General features: G+C 44.5%; 2 protein-coding genes across 4 annotated transcripts in view; one reads left to right on the forward strand and one right to left on the reverse strand.

The window, feature by feature from the left end:
- CCDC175 (coiled-coil domain containing 175) overlaps positions 1-8135 on the forward strand; it is a 43627-nt gene extending 35492 nt beyond the window's left edge. Inside the window, exons 16-21 of the mRNA XM_074956424.1 lie at positions 508-660; positions 3800-3902; positions 4045-4088; positions 4569-4728; positions 5937-5976; positions 8023-8135. Coding sequence (XP_074812525.1) covers positions 508-660; positions 3800-3902; positions 4045-4088; positions 4569-4728; positions 5937-5953 — 477 coding nt within the window. The 3' untranslated portion in view covers positions 5954-5976; positions 8023-8135. The remainder of the gene's footprint in view (positions 1-507; positions 661-3799; positions 3903-4044; positions 4089-4568; positions 4729-5936; positions 5977-8022) is intronic.
- Positions 8072-19818, reverse strand: JKAMP (JNK1/MAPK8 associated membrane protein). 3 transcript variants are annotated; one of them, XM_074956425.1, is made up of 7 exons: positions 19713-19814; positions 19175-19266; positions 16366-16520; positions 15027-15233; positions 12568-12749; positions 9133-9209; positions 8072-8660 (listed from the first exon to the last, which is right to left on the reverse strand). In XM_074956425.1, the coding sequence occupies exons 1-7, from the start codon at positions 19714-19716 to the stop codon at positions 8442-8444; spliced, it is 936 nt and encodes a 311-aa protein (XP_074812526.1). In that variant the 5' UTR covers positions 19717-19814; the 3' UTR covers positions 8072-8441. The 3 variants fall into 3 exon arrangements, with proteins under 3 accessions (XP_074812526.1, XP_074812527.1, XP_074812528.1); XM_074956426.1 differs by lacking the exon at positions 19175-19266 and having other exon boundaries at positions 19713-19728; XM_074956427.1 differs by lacking the exon at positions 9133-9209 and having other exon boundaries at positions 8465-8660; positions 19713-19818.
- Positions 19819-19868: the final 50 nt, after the last annotated feature.

The following is a 19868-nucleotide window of genomic DNA, read 5'->3' on the forward strand; positions in this document are numbered from 1 at the left end:
CAGATGCTAATCCTTATTCGAGAAGGAAATGCTCCTTCTCCAAGCATCTTTAAATAGGCAATAGCTTACCCAGAATCTGTTCTCCAAACATTTGTGTACCACCAAAGCCTTCATCAATAGAAATATGTTGTGTGTGTGTCGCTAAGCTCATCAATGTGACCCCATGTCTGATTTAAATAGACAGGAAATGAAGTTCAATGGTTAATGTATGAGACAGTGTCAGGAGACCTGGGTTCTATTCCCAGCTGTGCCACTGGCTTGCTGACCTTGAGCAATTCCACTTCACCTTTCTGTGCCTCTTTTCCCTACTGTGTAAGATGGAGATAACTAAGATTCCTTTTGTAAAGCTTTTGTAAAGCTTTGAAATCTTTCAGCGAAAGGTGCCCCATATGTGAAAAGTATTATTATTATTATTATTTATTAATTTATTAGGTTACAACAATTATAGTCCAAATACAAGATCAATTACAAATGAAGCAAAATAATGAAGGGTTTATTCATTAATAGGCTGAGCTGAAGAATGAATTAAGAATAAAGCGTGACTTGGCATTTGACCAGTTGAAAGAGCATACAGAAGTTCTGAAGTTGCTAGAGAGGGACATCTATGAGGTCGACAGGAAGCTCGACATTGTGAAGACAGAAAACTGCAGACTGAAATTAGTGAGTATACTGATGGTTTACAGCACAGCTTGTCAGCATGCAGGTCTCTCTTCAATTTTCTTTTCACAGGGAAAAATAGAATTGGAGAAGGATGAAACAGAATAAACACTATAAATGCTTCAGCATGCAAAATAGGAGCCAAATTTTGCCTTCTGATGCACCTGTGAGGCTCCTGGTAGCTTCGTTGGGAGACACGTAGGAACATCTAAAGGCAGGATTTGTCCCTTTGACATTTTGTCTGTGAAGGGATCTTTCATCATTGAGCAGAAAAAGCACTGGTGCATCCAGTCAGGTATATAGGGAAAGGCTTCCCTGCTAGCTGTGGAAGACTGTGTGAAAACTGAGGTATAGAAGCAGCCTGTGTTGTTTGGTATTGCAACAAGGGAGACAATCCCTTTTGACTTACACAGCCATTTTAGCTCATTCTTTTGTTCTGGAGCAGTGGCTGGAGCACTGTATGCCAGAAAACCCAACCCCACTAAGTGATAGGAAATGGTCTCAAGCTGAAACTAGGTGGTAAGCTATCCCCTCTTAGAATGGTGCACTGTTGTGATGAGAGGTGAGAAACACTGGGATTCATTGTGGTTACTGCCCAGAGAGGGTTAACAGTGCCTCCCGCCACTCTACAACAAAGATCACAGGAAAGCTGACTTGTTTTGACTATACAGAAGGTTTGCATGCAGCATGCTGATGTTCAGCTTTCCAGGTGCATTTTCTTTCAGGGACTGTAGGAATCCCTACATTTTCCTTGATGGATCCAGCTCTGGACTCGAGTGATGACACGATCAGTCAGTTCTATCCTGGATAAGCATTTGTTGCTGCCTATTGTTTTTCAGGGTTAAGGTAGTTTTCAAAAGGGCCTAGTCCCATGTTAGAAGCGACTTCGAGCTGGAGGTGTGAATTCCAGCTTGAGGAGACATGGCCACGCTAGCTCCGATCAAGCTAGCACACTACAAATAGAAGTGTAGCTGCTGTGGTGCAAGCAGTGACAGGAGCTAGCCATCCTGCATGCATACCTATGGTCTCAGATGGGATTGTACTTGGGGTGGCTAGCCCCACGTGCCACCGTGGCTACACTTCTATTTTTAGTGCACTAGGTCTATCAGAGTGCAACTTATGTTTCCTCAAGCTAGAGTTTACATCTTCCTGCTCTAGACATACCTTTAGGCGTTTAAGAGCCCAATTTTCATTGAAAGTCAATAGATTTAGGTTCATAAGTGCCTGAGTCGTTTCTGAAAATGGGACTTAGGGCAACTTTCCCAAAAATATCTAGGAGCCTAAGTCTTCCATTGCTAGGTCCTGTGCTAGGTGTCAAACTAGCCTACAAGAATAAAGGAATTACTTCTCCAGAAAAGATCTGAGCACATTAGACTATTGTGAAAGCAAAGTCTTGATTGCTGATCTATGTCAGGCCGCAACTCAAAGCTGAAGCTACACCTTCATTAGACACAGTGAGGTAAATTTCCAAATGGCTTTCTGAATTGTGTGTTGTATTTGTATGTGCCCCTGTTTGAATGCACAGAAGCCTGGTTTTGCAAGTGCAGTTGCCTGTATTTGCATGCACTAATATTACAGATGCTACTTAGGAGGTGCTTTGAAAATGTGACCTTATAATTTATTTTCCGTCATATAAACATAAGCCTTCTTTGGAAAGACAGCCCTTTTACCATAGTACAGTTATCCCTCTCCTTGATGCTCACTATAGGAACAATTTCAAGATGGTCTGTTCATGCTGACACCCAAATGCTGGTTGCTGTACGTCAGGGGTGGGCAAACTTTGTGGCCCAAGGGCCACATCTGGGTATGGAAATTGTATGGCAGGCCATGAATGCTCACGAAATTGGGGTTGGGGTGTAGGAGGAGGTGAGGGCTCTGGCTGGGGGTGCGGGCTCTGGGGTGGGGCCAGAAATGAGGAGCTCAGGGTGTGGGACGGGGCTCCGGGCTGGGGCGGGGGAATAGGGGGCGGGAGGGGGTGAGAACTCTGGCTAGAAGTGCAGGCTCTGGGGTGGGGCTGGGGATGAGTGGTTTGGGGTGTAGGAGGGTGCTCCAGGCTGGGACCGAGGGGTTCAGAATGTGGGAGGGGGCTCCAGGCTGGGCCAGGGGATTGGGGCACGGGGGTGTGTGAGGGCTCCGGCTGGGGGTACAGGCTCTGGGGTAGGGCTGGGGATGAGGGGCTTGGGGTGTAGGAGGGGGCTCTGGGCTGGGATTGAGGGGTTCGGAGGGCGGGAGGGGTATCTGGGCTGGCCAGGGGGTTGGGGCACGGGAAGGGCTCAGGAGTGCAGCCTCTGGGCGGCACTTACCTCAAGCAGCTCCCGGAAGCAGCAGCATGTTCCCCCTCCGGCTTCTACGTGGAGGCGTGACCAGGCAGCTCTGCACGCTGCTCCGTCCGCAGGCGCCATCCCTGCAGCTCCCATGCCGCAGTTCCCGGCCAATGGGAGTTGCGAGGGCACCGTCTGGGGCGGGGGCAGCTTGCGGAGCCCCTGGCTGTCCCTATGCGTAGGAGCCGGGGGAGAGACATGCTGCTGTTTCCGGGAGCTGTGGCATATGCGTGCAAGCCTCAGGCCCCACTCCCCAGTGGGAGATGGAGGGCTAGATTAAATCGGCTGACAGGCCGGATGTGGCCCCATGGGCTGTAGTTTGCCCACCCTTGTTCTACGTCCTCTACTGCTGATGATGTAGCAAAGGAACTATAGAAAGAAGAAAATCAGTTTCAACTCCAAAAGCCAGAGCCACTGGTACCTGAAGTACAACAAAGATACGAGTTTGGAACCTGCTTTTGTACTTCACTATTGCCTTGGGACAGTTAGATATAGTAAAGAGACACAGGGAAACTAAACTGCGAGTGAAGAGCGAGTGCCAAAGCCTCAGCGGGTGTAAATCAGCACAGCTGCATTGACTGACTGGTTTAGAGCTGAGGATCTGGTCCTGAGATTTCACTTATTTTGGTTATCATTAATGTCATTGTTTTGGAAAGTGAAATGGATGCCTGATGTTGAGGAAAAGTGTAGCAATGGAAAGAGTTTTGTCCTGGGGAGTACACCACCCTCTGTATATCTGTAGGTCACAAAAATTGCTAAAGAGATCAGGAAGAAGAGACCAAACACAAATGTTTACATAGCTGCAATGATTTTCTCTGCAGTGCAATGCACAGATGAAAGCAGATATTTTGACAATGAGCCATGAAGCCGAAAACCACAAATCAACAACAGTAAAAATTCTGAGTGATCTGACAGTCCTTCATCGTGAGTAACATGTCATCAAAGGAAATGTTCAGCTATTTAAAAACAAAAATTATCATATTCTCAGTATTTGAAAAGGAAGACTATTTTAGAATGTTTGTTTCTCTGACAGTCTGCTAACATTTTAAAACTGAATTTATTTTAGAGCTTTTTCTGAAGGGATGGTCAGAGGACAGTAGCATGCAAAAGGTGGGTTTTAACATTTTTTGACAAGATATTTTTTAGCATTGAAAATAATTTGGTTACCATGCAAAAAAGAATAAATGAAGATTTGGCACTGTAAATAGTCTACTACTATTACTCTGCCACAGGGTAAAATACAGGAAATTAGAAATTTTCTAGCACTGCATAAAAATAATGATTGTAAAATTTCTTTGTCCTAGGTTGGTTCTGATTCTATTTCCCTCATGCTAGGTTCAAACATACCTAAAGGTTGTCATCTTTCTTTAATGTTTTTTAAAACTCAACCTGCAATAAGAAACTCATGAAAAATCTGCATAAGAGCTGTCTCTGGATCTCAAGAGTGGGTATGCCAACCCAGCAGAGCTATACAGTTGGTGTTTGGACAATCTATGAAAAGTCAGGAAATGCAAAACAAAAGCATCCTAATGTTTTGTGATTTTTTTTTTCTTTACAAGAAAATGATTTTTCCACTTTGTCTCATTATAGGAATTTGTGGCGAATGAGAAGGAAATCATGGCTGCAATAGCAGATCTTGTAATGAAACTTCATCAGAGAGAGAAAAAGATTGATTTTATTAACAAAGGGCTACAAAATAACTTTGATGGACTGGATTCTTTGTTAAAAAGTAAATCCAGCACAGAACCCAGTAAGATACACCAATCCCTTTTCTTTTACGTCGTATCCTGATGGAATTATGGTGAATTTGTTCATTAGGAATAAACAGTGACCACACTTCAGAAGTAAAAAGAAAAGGAGTACTTGTGGCACCTTAGAGACTAACCAATTTATTTGAGCATAAGCCATCCGATGAAGTGAGCTGTAGCTCACAAAAGCTTATGCTCAAATAAATTGGTTAGTCTCTAAGGTGCCACAAGTACTCCTTTTCTTTTTGCGAATACAGACTAACACGGCTGCTACTCTGAAACTTCAGAAGTAAGCTCCATGGAGCTACGTCAGTTTCCACCAGCGAGGATCTGGACTTACATTCACAGTGGAAAAGCTATTGTGTTCATTGGGAAGAGTATGTATATTTTATTGCACAGCCTGGGTGATGATGATACATTTAATTTCCTGTTCCTAAAGGCTAATTCAGTAAGGAAGCTGTGGAAAATATTTAGAGCTTCACTGTTCTCTCCAGAAACACATTTTAGCTTTTCCACAATGGACGTGTGAAGGCTAACAAGTCAGAGCTGCTGCCTGGCCTGGCACTGTATGATTAGCATTATGGCACTGTAAGTTTAATTGATGGTTAGGATGCTTAGAATTTTTTGTATCGGCAACTTCTATTGTTTACATTTTAAATAATAATACACTGGGGCTGAGCATGAATGTGTCTCCTCTTAGGGCCGTTCCCTCCATCCCCCGTAATACCTTGCTACTCATTTTAGCTCCGGTGGTACAGGCTTATGCTTTGGATGCTAAAAGTCCTAAGCTCTATCCCGGGGAATGTCCGAGGTATGTGCATGCATATGGCTATATTCCTGTAACAGAAGTACATTGGTTTTTTGATTATAGGATTTTTAAGCAGAAAGGTTCTTGTAGTCATACACCTTTGAGGTGACTGGGATTTGGATACTTGGACAGCAAACTAGAGAAAGGGATGGGTTAAATCTATAAGGAAAAGAATATTTCTGCTTCAGCTTAAGGCCTGATGCTGCCATTATTTCATGTGTGGAATGTTCACTGTGGTCAATGGAAAGTCATTGCATAAAAGGACCACAAGGATCAGGCAAAAATGGGTCTGTTTAATTATATCCATCTTAAACTAAGTATCTGTAATTAACTTTTTTGTGCAAATGAGAGCAGATACTGAGAAAAGCTTGCTAAAATATGTATGTTATATTTAAATTCCAGATGTTTCTGAAGGATAGAATATTGGAGTAAAAAGGAAAAGGTAAGTATCCATATATGATCCCTAGGTTACATTTACCTACTATAAACTATGCTCTTAACAGATTACTGACTAATAGAAATTTTAGGATTAATATACAAGGTTCCCCAGTCTTATCCAATGACATGCTTATCATTAGTGCTACTTGGGTTTTGTTTTCACATTTCTTTTTGACAACTTAGGGCCAAACTTTTAAGCCTGGAGTCACGCTGTCCATGAACAGAAATGCATATGCAATTGCTTTTTTGTCATTACCATAGCTGTGCGTGCAAATGTACATTGCAGTTGATCCTGAAACCCCCCAGTCACCCCAAGTGTATGTGCAGTCCCAGTAATTGTGTCTGAAAATACAGGTACAAGACTGTGCACAGAACACTTTTATTAAAAAAAAAAAAAAAAAGTGACCAAATACTAGCCAGGGTAGTTGGTATTTTAATGCATATATTTATCAGGGCCTTATGGATTTTGGTACATAAAAAATGGGAATGTTTGTATGCAAACAGATAGATGTACCCAATCTCATTTAAGTAAATGCCTATTTTCACACCCAAATGTGTCTTTGTGTGTACCATTGTAGAAGTCCTTTTTGAAATAGTGGCTCTAATTTTCCAGTTAGGCAGTGAAGTTATTAGGACAAAAATCCTAAGTCTTATAGTAAGAGAGAATACTACATAGTTTGCATCTGAACAAGGAACAGTGACATCTGGAGGCAGGTAAGCTAGTGTAGAGTCCAAAACAAATACCCTGAATTATCTGAAGGTTCCATAGTATGGTCTCCTTTGACTAGATCTGCATCAGCTTTGCTTTGAGAAGTAAGCTCTCAAGCAGCTCTCCAATTCCCTACAGCCTAATTGGGTAATAACACACAACATACTACTGTGACTCTTAAATAAACACACCGACTGTTATACCAGGGTATGCCATGATCAGTACATTTTTATCCTCCTCTGCCCTCTTTGTAATTACTTCCACAGGCTCAAAATTTAAAAAACAGGTCACTGGTTAACTTGCCCCAAAAGAGTTGGCTGGTCAAAATACCCTTGGGAAATGGCTGCTCATATTTTTAGATCTGAAGCAGTTAAAGGCTATGTTGGTTATCATGTGACTTCCCTCTGCAGATTAATGATCATTTAAGTGTTGTAGGATGATGATTCTCAGTCTGTTTCATACTGTCACCCTTGTCTTATGCTAGCACACCTCTTGTGAATACCTCCATTCTAGCATGTAGATTGCTGTGTTACGTGTAAAAGTAATACTAGGAGAGCATTAAAGAATCCACTTAATGGGACAGGGACTGCTCCTTAGTGACAGCAACCCCATTTCTTTCTCTGCCCTTTCTCCCTCTGTGTGTGTGTGTGAGAGACATACACTAGCATCAAGCTTTCTATCATTGCCTACAGTCCCCCTGCTCTAACTACTCCAGATCAGTGCTGGGTGGCAGCCAACCAGCCACATTTCTCACCTTTATAATGTTAGTGGTGGCTCAAGCTTTATCAGCGTGATTGAGTGTACACCAAAGCAAAACCAACGGACATGAAGCACCCAATGAGGAAACAGACAATTAAAAACCCAACAATTTTCAACAAGGGTGAAAGGCATGGAGAGGTCTCCCCCATGGAGGCTCCTTCATTGCTTAGAGATTGACAGATGCATCATGTGTTTTACTGCAGAATGTTTGCTAACAGTTGTTAGCTAGAAGGAGAACCAATTCCTGCATAGGAGTATGCAGGCAGCATATTAGGAAAACTGCCTGAGTGGAAGGGACAGTACTCTTTAATAGGCTCCATATGGAAGATTGTACAGTCAGCACATCTCAAACCAGACTGAATGATGCAGTAAGAAATGTACTATAGAGAACAATCCTGCTCTGACCATTCTGTACTTCGTTTCCTCGCCCGTGTTTTAAGATCTAAATTGAATTGGGCTGCAGGTTAATAGGAGGCTGTAGCAGGGGAAGGGAGGGGGTTCTAGTGGGAGTAAAATGCTAATACATAACTACAGCTGCAACTTTAGACATTGAGTGTTCTCCACAAACCTCTTATTTTTAAGGAGACGGTAATTCCAAGTGAGCGGGTGACAGAAGCCAGACACTTTACCAGAAAACCACAGCTCTATTTTGCTACTTTATTGAAACAGATGCTAATATATGGCATTGTGAAATAAATAAATAAGGTACAAGTTTTTTGTTTGTATTACAAGGTATGTCCCACCAGTATTTATACATAGTGAAAAATGTATATAGATTAAGACATTATCCACTTCGATTTTTTACAAGCCCTTCATGAAGTTAAAGTACAGCACTTTAAGATTACATACTCTTAGATTTTGTACGGTGTTTTACCCAGAAAATGTTTTGTACAGAAATGACAACTTCAGTCTAAGAAGAGCTGAAGGGCATAACAAACAGTGAAATTCTTTAATCCATGTTACTGGGATGGTTTCATTGGGGGCGTTGACACAAATTACATTTAATGTCCATTTGCTCCTTCTGAAAGGATGCGTGAAGGTTCAGTGTACTTTGCAGTAAGTAAGTAAAAGAGGGCAGGTGCAGGTACCAAAGCCAACAGTGGTAAATCCTGGCCAAGTCTCTCCAGTTTGGAAATAGAGATGATTCCATAGGCATGAAGTAACCAGTGGCTAGAAAGAACGACAAGCCTTTTCTTCCTGACAAGAAGATCCTTGAAAGACTTGTAAAAGAAAAAGTGTTGTTAATGTTTTCACACCTACATTGTATCTGACACTTAAGTGAGAGGTTGTGCACAATGCAGGGGGAGGCACTATATATAAAGTCTATTGGGCTTGAGAATGATTTGACTCTAATCACTCTCTATGATCTTTCCCTAGTCCTCCTTGGGAGAGGGAGTTGCATCAAGGACTACCAGTTCATGCTAGTTTCCTTGAGCTGGACCCATATGCCAAAAATGAAAAAGGCTTATTCCCAGAATAAGCACAAGAGTACAGACAAATACATGAGGCGAGGCAAGGCAAGCTAGCAGTCTCCGCTCAAGTCAGTATTCCAGAAGATATTGTAGCATGCGCCAGATATCTGATCATGCATTAACAATGAGCTAGTGTTCCTTATCTTACTTCTCAGGCCTCAAGGCTCTGCTGGTAAAATTAAGTTTTAAAATCTATGACAGAAGAGACATTTCTACCTACCTCTACTTCAGAGGCAGACATGTACACAGCCAGAGTAACCAAAGATAACACCAATATAATATATGGGAATGCATAATCTAAAGGCAAACATTGCATGTATTAGGCGGAGGGAAAAAACACCACCACTTTAAGTACATTTCAGCAAAAGACGTTAACTACTGCTATGTATGCAACTGTTCCACTGAATCAGCCAGCCTACTGTAGCCCATGGATATGAAATTTAACAATCATGCACTACAGTGTGAATGAGTGATAGACAAGCACAGAAGTTTACTTTTTGACCTTCTAGAGCAATAATACTCGGATTGTGGCTCACAAGCCGCAAGTAGCTCTTTAATGGGTCTCCTGCAGGTCTTTGTAGCACAATATGAAAACACGGTGTGGTTTAACCAGTCAACCAATCAGGATGCTTTTACTAGGTTATTAACTTATTTGCTGTGAGAATAATTTATATCCAAAAACTAAATATTTCCCCTGTCATTCACACTACTGTGGCTCTTTTCGGTAATGTTGTTCACTAATTAGGCTCCTGAACCACTGAAGGTTGAGCATCACTGTTCTAGAGGTTTCAAAATCCATTTCCTCCAAGGCCCAAAGGATCATATTTCTACATAACATAAGAACGGCCATACTAGGTCAGATTAATGATCTATCTAGCCCAGTATCCTGCCTTCCAACAGTGCCCGGTGCCAGATGCTTTAGAGGTAGCGAACGGAACAGGGCAATTTATTGAGTGATCCATCCCATGCTGTCTAGGCCCAGCTTCTTGCAGTCATAGGTTTACAGACACCCAGAGCATGGGGTTGTGTCCCTGACTATGTTGGCTAATACCCATCAATGGACCTATCCTCCCTGCATTTAACTAATTTTTTTAAACCTAGTTATAGTTTTGACCTTCACCCCATCCCCAGCAATAAGTTCCATAGGTTGCCTGTGAATGGTGTGAGGAAGTGCTTCCTTTTGTTTGTTTTACACCTGCTGCCTCTTAATTTCATTGCATGACTTCTGGTTCTTGTGTAACGTGAAGGGGTAAATAATTCCTTATTCACTTTCTCCACATCATTCATGCTTTAATAGACAGGTTTCAGAGTAACAGCCGTGTTAGTCTGTATTCGCAAAAAGAAAAGGAGTACTTGTGGCACCTTAGAGACTAACCAATTTATTTGAGCATAAGCTTTCGTGAGCTACAGCTCACTTCATCTAATAGACCTCTCTCATACTATTTCTAATTAGGCTCTGTACATTTTAACATGCATCACTGAAGTTTAATAGCCCTTTGGCTCCGTCCTCCACAGCTAAAGCACAAATGTGAATAGAAAAGTGGACAGAAGAGTCCGCTGAAATGGGAGCGTGCATGCTGAGTGATGGCACGGTGACATGCTGCCCTTTCACACAGGAACCCACAGACAGCTTATAGCGCAAGGCTGGGACTCGAGAATGGAGGGGGCCTAAGAATAGCTACATTTTCCAATTTGCTTTAGCTCCTTCTGAAACCAGAGGTATTTCTGCTGGAAAAGAGATTAAGTTAATACCACTAAAATGCAGCATAATCTTCCAGTCCACACCCGCTACTTTGAGGGGTAAAAGACAAGGCACAGAGCCATGTGCCCAGGAGAGAGGGAATAGCACACGAGGCAGCCTCTCCTCGTGGATTCCTCAAGGTCTGGAGGCCACAAACCCCTCTTCATATCCCCTTAAAAAGGGGGAATATGGTAAACAAGTTTGAGGCAGTCCTCAGCTTTCCTGATCTCTTCCCCTGCTGCTGTCTACAGGTTTCACAAGAGTGCTCCATTTGGCTGTAAGTGAATGAGGGCTTGATTTTCAGATACATTGAGTGCATCTGACAACCAGGCTCTGAATTCTCCTATTGGCACAGGCAAGTAGCTTTTAGAATAATTTAGAACAATAATTTTCTCTCTTGAGCTACTGACTGCATTTGAGTGTTCTCTAGCCTCCCATTGTCACCGCTTTCCCAGTGCATTCCTTAGCATTTGCTAATTCTTGCCTTTATTTAAAATATTTCTTTCTGGAAGGCTGAATTTACAAAACTGCAATGAAGCTTGGAACAGCATTCCTACTACCTAGGGAGCGAGGCCAATGCTGCTTTGGAGAGGTCTGAAAGTTATCTGTGGTTTTAAACCAGTGTGTGTGTGTTAGGATATAGATATTCAGGCCAGTCTGCAAAGGCCTATACTTTAAGAATGTGTGTGTATTGTTATCACTTAGCTAGTTCTAGAGGTATAAAAGAAAATCAAAATCACAGTCTGCCTGTTTATGGGCCTTCTCTTACAGTGACAGTCTTAGGCCCTGTTCTTAGGCTAAGATCTCTGGCTAAACAGCAGAGACAGCCATAAGCTAGGAAATGTATGGTCACATCCCAAACTAGTCACATTGAAATAAGGCAATCTGATCTATCACCTCCAGAGAAAGGGAAGAGCCTAGAGAATGTAAAAGGAAGTTTAGTTTGATAGCATTCTGTTCAGTAAGAAATTATCAATAGACTCAGCTGGGAAACCTTTATGGCTTAATAGATGTAGTTGTGAAATCCTCACTTCTGTATTGTTTTGTCATTATAGTTCCCACTTTGCTATTATTTGCATGGTCTGTCTGGTTCTGTGACTGTTTGTCTGCTGTATAATTAATTTTTCTGGGTGTAAACTAATTAAGGTGGGGGGATATATTGTAACATGATTATTTAACCAATTATGTTACGATTGGTTAAGGTATAGCTAAGCAGAACTCAAGTTTTACTCTGTAGTCAATCAGGAAGTAAGGGTGGGGGGAATGGGGGTGTGGAAATTGGAATCATGTTTTGCTACGGGGGGGGGAAATGGGAACAGGGACACAGGTACGGCTCTGTGGTGTCAGAGCTGGGAAGGGGGACACCAAGGAAGGAAACTGGAATCATGCTTTCTGGAAGTTCACCCCAATACACATCAAATTGTTTCCATCTTTGGACTTCGGGTATTGTTGCTCTCTGTTCATGCGAGAAGGACCAGGGAAGTAAGCAGGTGAAGGAATAAGCCTCTAACAGCGTGCGCACAAATAGGTATCTTAGCTAGACTGACAGTATACTTAATGCACTGTCATGTTCTGCTAAGGCAGCACTGAGTTGATTGGCTAAGGAACCTTACTTTTGATTTACAACACCAGCTCTATGATTTGTCAATGTTTTCCCAAGAAGCAGGGGGGAAGGGGCACGCTTCTTCATGTAATAGATGGCTGTGTGGAGTAATCTCATTTTATAATAGCACTGCGGGCAGATATTTGAACAAAGGTAATTCTGATGAATGTTTCTTTATACATTTAACGCAATAGCCTTACGCAAGCAAAGCAAAAAAGGACATACTTTGTCCACTGAGCAAGGTGTTTTTGTTAAGGGCATACGTTTTAAAAACAAACCAAACAAAAAAAAAAACCAAACAAAAAACTTACAGAGCAGGCCTCCTCCAACTGCTTGAAGTACAGTTAGAATAGGGAAGAAGTAGAGTGCTGCATAAATACTTTTAAATCGATCTGACTTTCCTAACCCACAGGCAATCTTCTTAACCAGAAGTGGTCGGAGCAGCATCATCAACACCAGACAGAAGGCATAGTATATAAATACAATGGTGTATCTATAAAGGAAAAAATACTTAGTATTTGCATTACAGTAGTAACTACAGGCTCTAACAGACCTAGGATGCCTTGTGTTAGGCACTATACACACTCACACAGAGAAGAGTTTACAGTCTAAACAGAGGGGGGGAGGGAAAAACAGGCCCAGAGAGTTCAGTTGACTTGTCATAGGTCACCCCAGAAGAGGTGGGAGCAAACTGCAGGTTTCCTGACTCATAGTACAGCACCCTCTCTAGACCAAACTGCCTCCCCAGGGCAGTGAAAGCAACATGTAGGTTAGTTCTTAAAGGCTGCCCAAATCTATAGGTGTTTCTTAATTCTCTCTCCTGAAGTGTAATGAAGGTGTATTGAAGCTCGCTGTTAGAGTCTCTGTACTCCTAAACCCTCACGAACAGGCTCCCTCACATGGCTGCTCGCTGTGACACTAATTTAGGAGATGTTAAAAGGTACAGGTTGCTACTCTCCAGTGTAAGGCTACTATAATTACCATTACTTGAGTTCTTTGTGCAACTACCTAGAGCAGGGGTGGGCAAACTTTTTGGCCCGAGGGCCACACTGGGGTTGCAAAACTGTATGGAGGTCTGAGTAGGGAAGGCTGTGCCCCCCAAACAGCCTGCCCCTCCCCCTATCTGCCCCCTCCCATTTCCTGCCCCCTCAGAACCCCCAACCCATCCAACTCCACCTGCTCCTTGTCCCCTAACTGCCCCCTCCCGGGACCCTGCCCCCCAACCACCCCCCAGGACCCCACCCCCTATCTGACTGCCCCAACCCCTGTCTGCACCCCCACCCCCAACAGGCCCCCGGGATCTCATGCCCTATCCAACCCCCCCCGCTCCCTGTCCCGACTGCCCTGACCCCTATCCACACCCCCGCCCCCTTACAGGCCCCCCAGGACCCCATGCCTATCCAACCCCCCCGTTCCCTGACCCCACCCCTAAACTTCCACCCCGACTGCCCCCGCAGAACCTCTGCCCCATCCAACTGCCCCCTGTCTCCTAACTGCCCCCCAGGACCCTCCACTCCTTATCCAACCCCCCTGCCCCGGCCCCCTTACCATGCTGCTCAGAGCAGCATGTCTGGCAGCTGCCCTGCCCAGCCCAGCCAGAGCCAGACATGCTGCTGCTCTGCCCTGCCCTGCCCAGAGCGCTGCCCGCGCAGCAGCATCGCTACGGGGGAAGGGGGACAGCAAGGGAGCGGCCCGGGGCTAGCCTCCCCAGCTGGGAGTTCAAGGGCCAGACAGGACGGTCCTACAGGACAGATGCGGCCTGCAGGCCGTAGTTTGCCCACCTCCGACCTAGAGATATGTAGAATTTCTCCGAAAGAGCCAGCATGCTGCAATGTGCCAAAAACGCTGCCATTAAAGCTGCAGTTACAGATTGTTGGCTTGCTGGTTTACTATGATTCACTATGCTGGTGCTTTAAAGAAGCAGCACAAAAAAGAAAGCTCACAAGACTTCAAAGGGGGTTTGGTAGCCCACTGGTCTGTGTTAGATAAGCCCTTTTACATTCTACACTGTCAAAGAGGAATTTCTAAAGAAGTCAGTCATTTAAACAATTGTTAAAATCAACATTATAAGCAGAAGAAAGGAAAATTGATGCACTCTACCAGATGAAAGATTGACTTTGTATTTGTGAAGTTTTGTGAATGTTCAGATTTTTTTTCTTCAATTAGTGGCATATGGCTATATTTCAGACTAAGGTTAGTTTAAGCTGACTTCCTTGGTTTATCCTCATTTCATCTAGAACAGCACTCAGTGTAAAGTTTTATATCTCTACCTCTGTTTGAAAGTTATACAAACTTTAGAATTTAAAATGTATTTCTACCAATACCTGGAAAAAAATTTACTACTGTTCACCCATAATTAGGATAAGCTGCTGTTATAGACAAGCAGATTCACAAATAAACTGAAGTCTAGACTACCACTAGGATTTTCCATTTCTCACACAAGGGCCAATAGAAGAATTAATAAGCACTTACAGTGCTCCATTTTTAAAGTGCCATATAAACACAGCCCCCAGTTCAAGACAGCACTTGGGCACATGCTTAACCTTAAGCATGTGCCCAAGTGCTTCTCTGGACAGGGATGCTTTCCTGAATCCACGCCACATTAAGTACATTTTGGCAAGCAGATTACCCTTCTTACAAGAAGTACTAACTTAGCAGAATACGGCCACATTTCAGGGTTAAATGTACCATAAACCAACATTTTATAAATTTCTGAAACACATATGGTAAAATAGCAAACTGATAAAAAATACTCTGACTTTATACTCACAGAGGATAGACAGCTTCATGAGTACAGTGTACAGTTGTAATGTAATCAGGACTTGGGTTGTAAAGCATCGTATACCAGTCTGAAAGCATCTCTACCTTGCAAGAACGGATATACAGAAAACCTACTGGATCACTCACAAGCAGTGTAACTATTGCTGCAATACTGCATTCGAATAAGGCAGTAAGATGCTGAAACAATGCACTGGAACTGCAGAGGGAGGAAGAAAAACGTTCTTTAATACCACTTGAAAATCAACAGCAAAAAAAGTCAAAAATATCAAATGCTGAGTGAAGTATAAAGAGTCTTTCAATTCTAAACTGTATTGTGTTTAAATTCACTATGAAAGATGGGCCAAAGCCACAGTTATTACAAAATGAAGATTGAAGTAAGCATGATACTGAAAATCTTCTCATTTATCTGAGTCAGACTATTTAGTGCACAAGTGTAGTTGTACTTCATCTAAACTTCTGAAACTAACATTCACACCACATTTAGTCTAGCAAAAATAAAGATCAAATATGCAAGGCAGGTGAGAGTTATACAACTTCTTACAACGCAGAAAGCATATTCTTTGTTCAGCAAAACTAAACTATTAAGTATTGCAACATTATAAAGCCCTCTGCCTAATTCACTGGCAAAGTGAGAACTAAGCACCATCCTTGATATTTCCAAGGCATTAATTTCTAGGTTACCTATTCTTTATAAATGGTGGTTTTCATTTTCATAGTGACTTGCTACATATGTTTTTTAAATAAAAGGGCAAACATTTTAAATCAGATGCATGAAACTCACTGGAGCTGAAAGCTCATGTTAAAATGATATATTTTAGTGGGTTGAGAGTTTATAGTATGAAACATTAAGTGTTTAGTATACTGTTTACACACCACTTTAAACAGGCATCATTTGTAAAATATTTACACAGCATGAAATTACAGAACGCAACCACGTTCTTTAACAAGTCTGTTATAAAGTGCATTCAGAAACCTAGGATACTACAGTAAAGGTTAAGTATCTTCCCGTCAGGGGTTATAAAGATATAGTAATACTCTTTAGGCCAAAACCTGACATACGTGAGCATTCCATCCTACACCAATGAGGATTCCTTCAATGCATTTAAAACAAGGAGCTGAGTATAGGGCATTTCCTGGACACTGTGACCATCTGGGAGGTACTTGCAGCTCTAAGATGAAAATTAATACACCCATAAACACAGTGTGCCCAGAAAATTAGCAGCCTGTGTATCTGCCTGCCCAATAGCAACTCGATTTGCCTTCTCATATGAATGAACACATTTATGGTGGGCCTTTTTGTTTTTAAATTAAATAAAAAGATTACTAACCTCTTTTTCCCTGAATACCATTCAATGAAGAACCAGTGCAAAATCAAAGGAAGCATAGCCATAAAGCCAAGGTATAGCCAATCATAATGCCCTGGAGATCCTGTACACTCCCGACAGATTTTATCAGCATCTGTTCGCTGTCCTCTCGGACAAACCTACAAAAACAGCACCACAAAACTGTATTTACAAGTGCCTAAAAACCCAATAACTGATTGTTTTGTTGGAAGCCCAGTTAAAGGGAGTGCATGGGCTGACAAATTTACCTTATTGAAGGAAGTTCAAACCCTCAGCCCTCCACTTGCCCCAATGATCCCATCCCCCGAGCAAACTCGTCCCACTCTCATTCCATCCCTTACTCTCACTTTCATCTGGCTTGTTCCCCTCAATACAAAAATGCTTTAGTCTCTTGTGTCCTATAAAATCCCACCCATCTTTAACCCCGCTTGTCTCATTAACTACTGCCCCATATCCCTTTCATCTCTAAGCTCACTGCATGCACTGTTTACCGGCATTGTCTGGAGTTCTTCTCCTCCAATTCCATTGTAGATCCTCCTATCTAGCTTCCACCCCTTGCACTCTACTGAAATTGCTCTTGCCAGAGTCTCTAATGACCTCTTCCTTAAAGCTCAGAACCAGTACTCCATCCTCATCCTCCTTGACCTGTCAGTCACTTAGTCAACTGTGCTCCTTGAAATCTTGTCCTTCCCTGGCATCCATGACTCTCCACTCTCCTGGTTCTCCTCCAACCTTTCTAATCGCTCCTTCAGCGTATCCTCTGCCTCCCTTCAGCTTTTGGGCAGGTCCACAGAGCTCTGTCCTTGGTCCCCTTTTCTTCTCTCTCTCTGCCTTATCGCTGGGTAATCTCAACAGCAAACACAAATTCAACTACCATCTCTATACTGATGACTCACAGATCTATGTCTCCACTCCAGACCGGACTCCTGTCTAAACTAAAATCTCAGCCTGTCTCTGACATCTCCTTGTAGATGTTTAGCCATCAAGCTCAACATGGCTATAACAGAGCTCTTAATCTTCCCCTGCCATCTTCTCGATCATTGGGGAAAATGCCACCCTCACACCTGGCACTCAAGCCCATAACCTTGATGTCATCTTTGACTCAGACCTCTCTCTAGGTCAGTGGTTCCCAAACAGTGGGTCCCAGGCATGGTGCAGAGAGCAGGGTTGAAGTGTGAGCCCACACAGCACTCATCTCACAGTGGTGGCTCCTGTCCTGCAGAGTCTGGGCCTGCTCCAGGCATTGCAACCTCATGCATGGGGTTGCAGCACCACTCAGGCTTGAATAGGCAACCAAGCCAAACCCGAGTGCCGTTGCAGCCTAGTGCACGGGATTGCAAACACCCAGAGCAGGGACCCGGACCCAGGCCCAGCGCCACTGGACAGGAGCTACCACTGTAGGATGAGTGCAGAGCAGGCTCTCTCTCCAACTTCCCTTTACACCAGTGTTAGGGTTGCAGTGGTGGGGTGGAAAGTGCTGCTACAGGTGATCGGTGCCCCAACACTGGCAAATGATTTTTGGCTCCTTCCTTCCATGAATTTGGACCCTGGGTGGGTCACAAAAAAAAGATAAAATGCATTTGGTGGGTCGCCTTAGTAAAAAAGTTGGGAACCGCTCCTCTCGGTCTTCACAGCTAGGCTGTGCCTCAAGCTTGCTAATTTTTTTCTGCATAACATCTCTAAGACATGGCCCTTTCCATCCATTCACACATTTAGAACTCTTATTCAGGGTCCCCGTCATCTCATGTCTTGATTCCTGCAACATGGTTTTCTCTGGTCTTGACAGATGAAATCTTAGACCCATTCAGAATGCTGCTACTGCTACTAAGATCATTTCCCAAGCACGTCACTTTGACTATGTCACCCCTTTCTTGCATCCCTGCCTTGGTTCCCCCTTCTCTATCACATCAAACATAAGCTACTTGTGTTTCAAGGCCCTTCACAGCCTATCCCCAGCTCTTATTCACTATTCAGATGTCAGCACCCCCCTCCGATGGGCCTAAGATGCCAGCCTCCATTGTCAACTTGGTAAATGTTCAAACACACAGCTACGTGCTTCCTCCCATGCTGCCCCTCGTGCTTAGGAGCTCCCTGTAAACATCTTCCTTCAAATCCCTCCTTAAAACTCTCCTTTGCTGGGATACCTATAAAAAACTTGACAAAAGTCAGGCCACTTAGTGTGCTGAGACCATTGATTAGCATGCTGATCAATGCTGCCTCAGTTTCCTTGCACTCCCGTCTGTCTGTATCTATCTGTTGTCACTTGTCTTACACTTAAGGCTACGATTTAGTCGCAGAGGTCATGGATTCCGTGACTTTACCGGACCTCCGTGACTTCTAGGGCTTGAGGAGAAGGCGGGACTGTGCGCCCCTGCCCTGCAACTGGGGCTGGCTGGAATCAGGACCCTGCAGCCCCAACCCCGCAACTTCTGCCAGGGGCTGCAGCTGTGTGCCCCAGCCCCACAGCCTCCACCGGGGCCGCCACTGCCACCCCTGAGCTGATCGAGGTAAGTGGCATTGGGCTGGGGCCCACACCCCTCCTGCACCCCAACCCCCCTGCCCTGAGCCCCTTCCTGCACACCACACCCACTCCCAAACCCCAACCTCCTGCCACGGCCCTACATTCAACTTCCCCACCCCAATGTAGCCTTCGGGCCAAAAAGTTTGCCCACCCCTGGTTTAGACAACCTTATGCCTCCTTTGCACGTGACACAGGAGACACCACATCACAGGCCAAGATCAGGCCCTAGATCTCGTTCACAAACTCAAGAGTCTGTCGGAATTCGACACTTACCCCACAGTCGCCATAGATTTGAGTGGACGCATTTAAATATTGTGCGGTTCTCCCACAATACAAGCCAAGGCAGGCTGGCTGGATAGCTACAGCTTTTAAAAATACAAGGAGTGGCAACACTGTAGTACCTCACGTTACTGGAGATGCAACAGCAAAGCCGGTGAAAGAGTTTGTGGCACCGTACTTAAGAAATGGAGTTCTAGGGCCCAATGATCCCCCCCCCCCTTTCCCCCTCCAGCTCCCAGGCATCCCTCCCCTGCCCCCCTCCCGACCGGGGCAAACCCCCCCCCGTCCACTCCCTCGGCTCCAGGGACCGCCCCTCCCCCGTTGCAGGGAAGGGGGGGCGGGGCTGCCTTGACCCCGGGACAACCGGGTCTCAGGCTGGGTCCCGTCAGGGGTCCCCGCCCCCACGAGGGGGCACCGGGAGGGGCCCGACAGGCGGCGGCCCGGGGAGGAACGGGACGGAACAGACCCTCCCAGCGCGGGCCAGGGGCCCGGGCCCCGGCCCCGGCACGGTCACCCCGGGGGCTGCGCTCACTCATCTTGCCGCAGTAGAGCCCACCCGCCACAGCCTTCCCCCAGCGCAGCAGCCGCCACCGCTTCCAGGCCCCTGGGGCGGGGAGAGGCGAAACTCCACCCCGCCCGTGTGCGTCACTTCCTTCTCCTTTGTGTGGCAACGGCGGGCTGACTCCGC

Source organism: Natator depressus, chromosome 6 (genome assembly GCF_965152275.1).
Source record: "Natator depressus isolate rNatDep1 chromosome 6, rNatDep2.hap1, whole genome shotgun sequence".
NCBI lineage: Eukaryota > Metazoa > Chordata > Testudines > Cheloniidae > Natator > Natator depressus.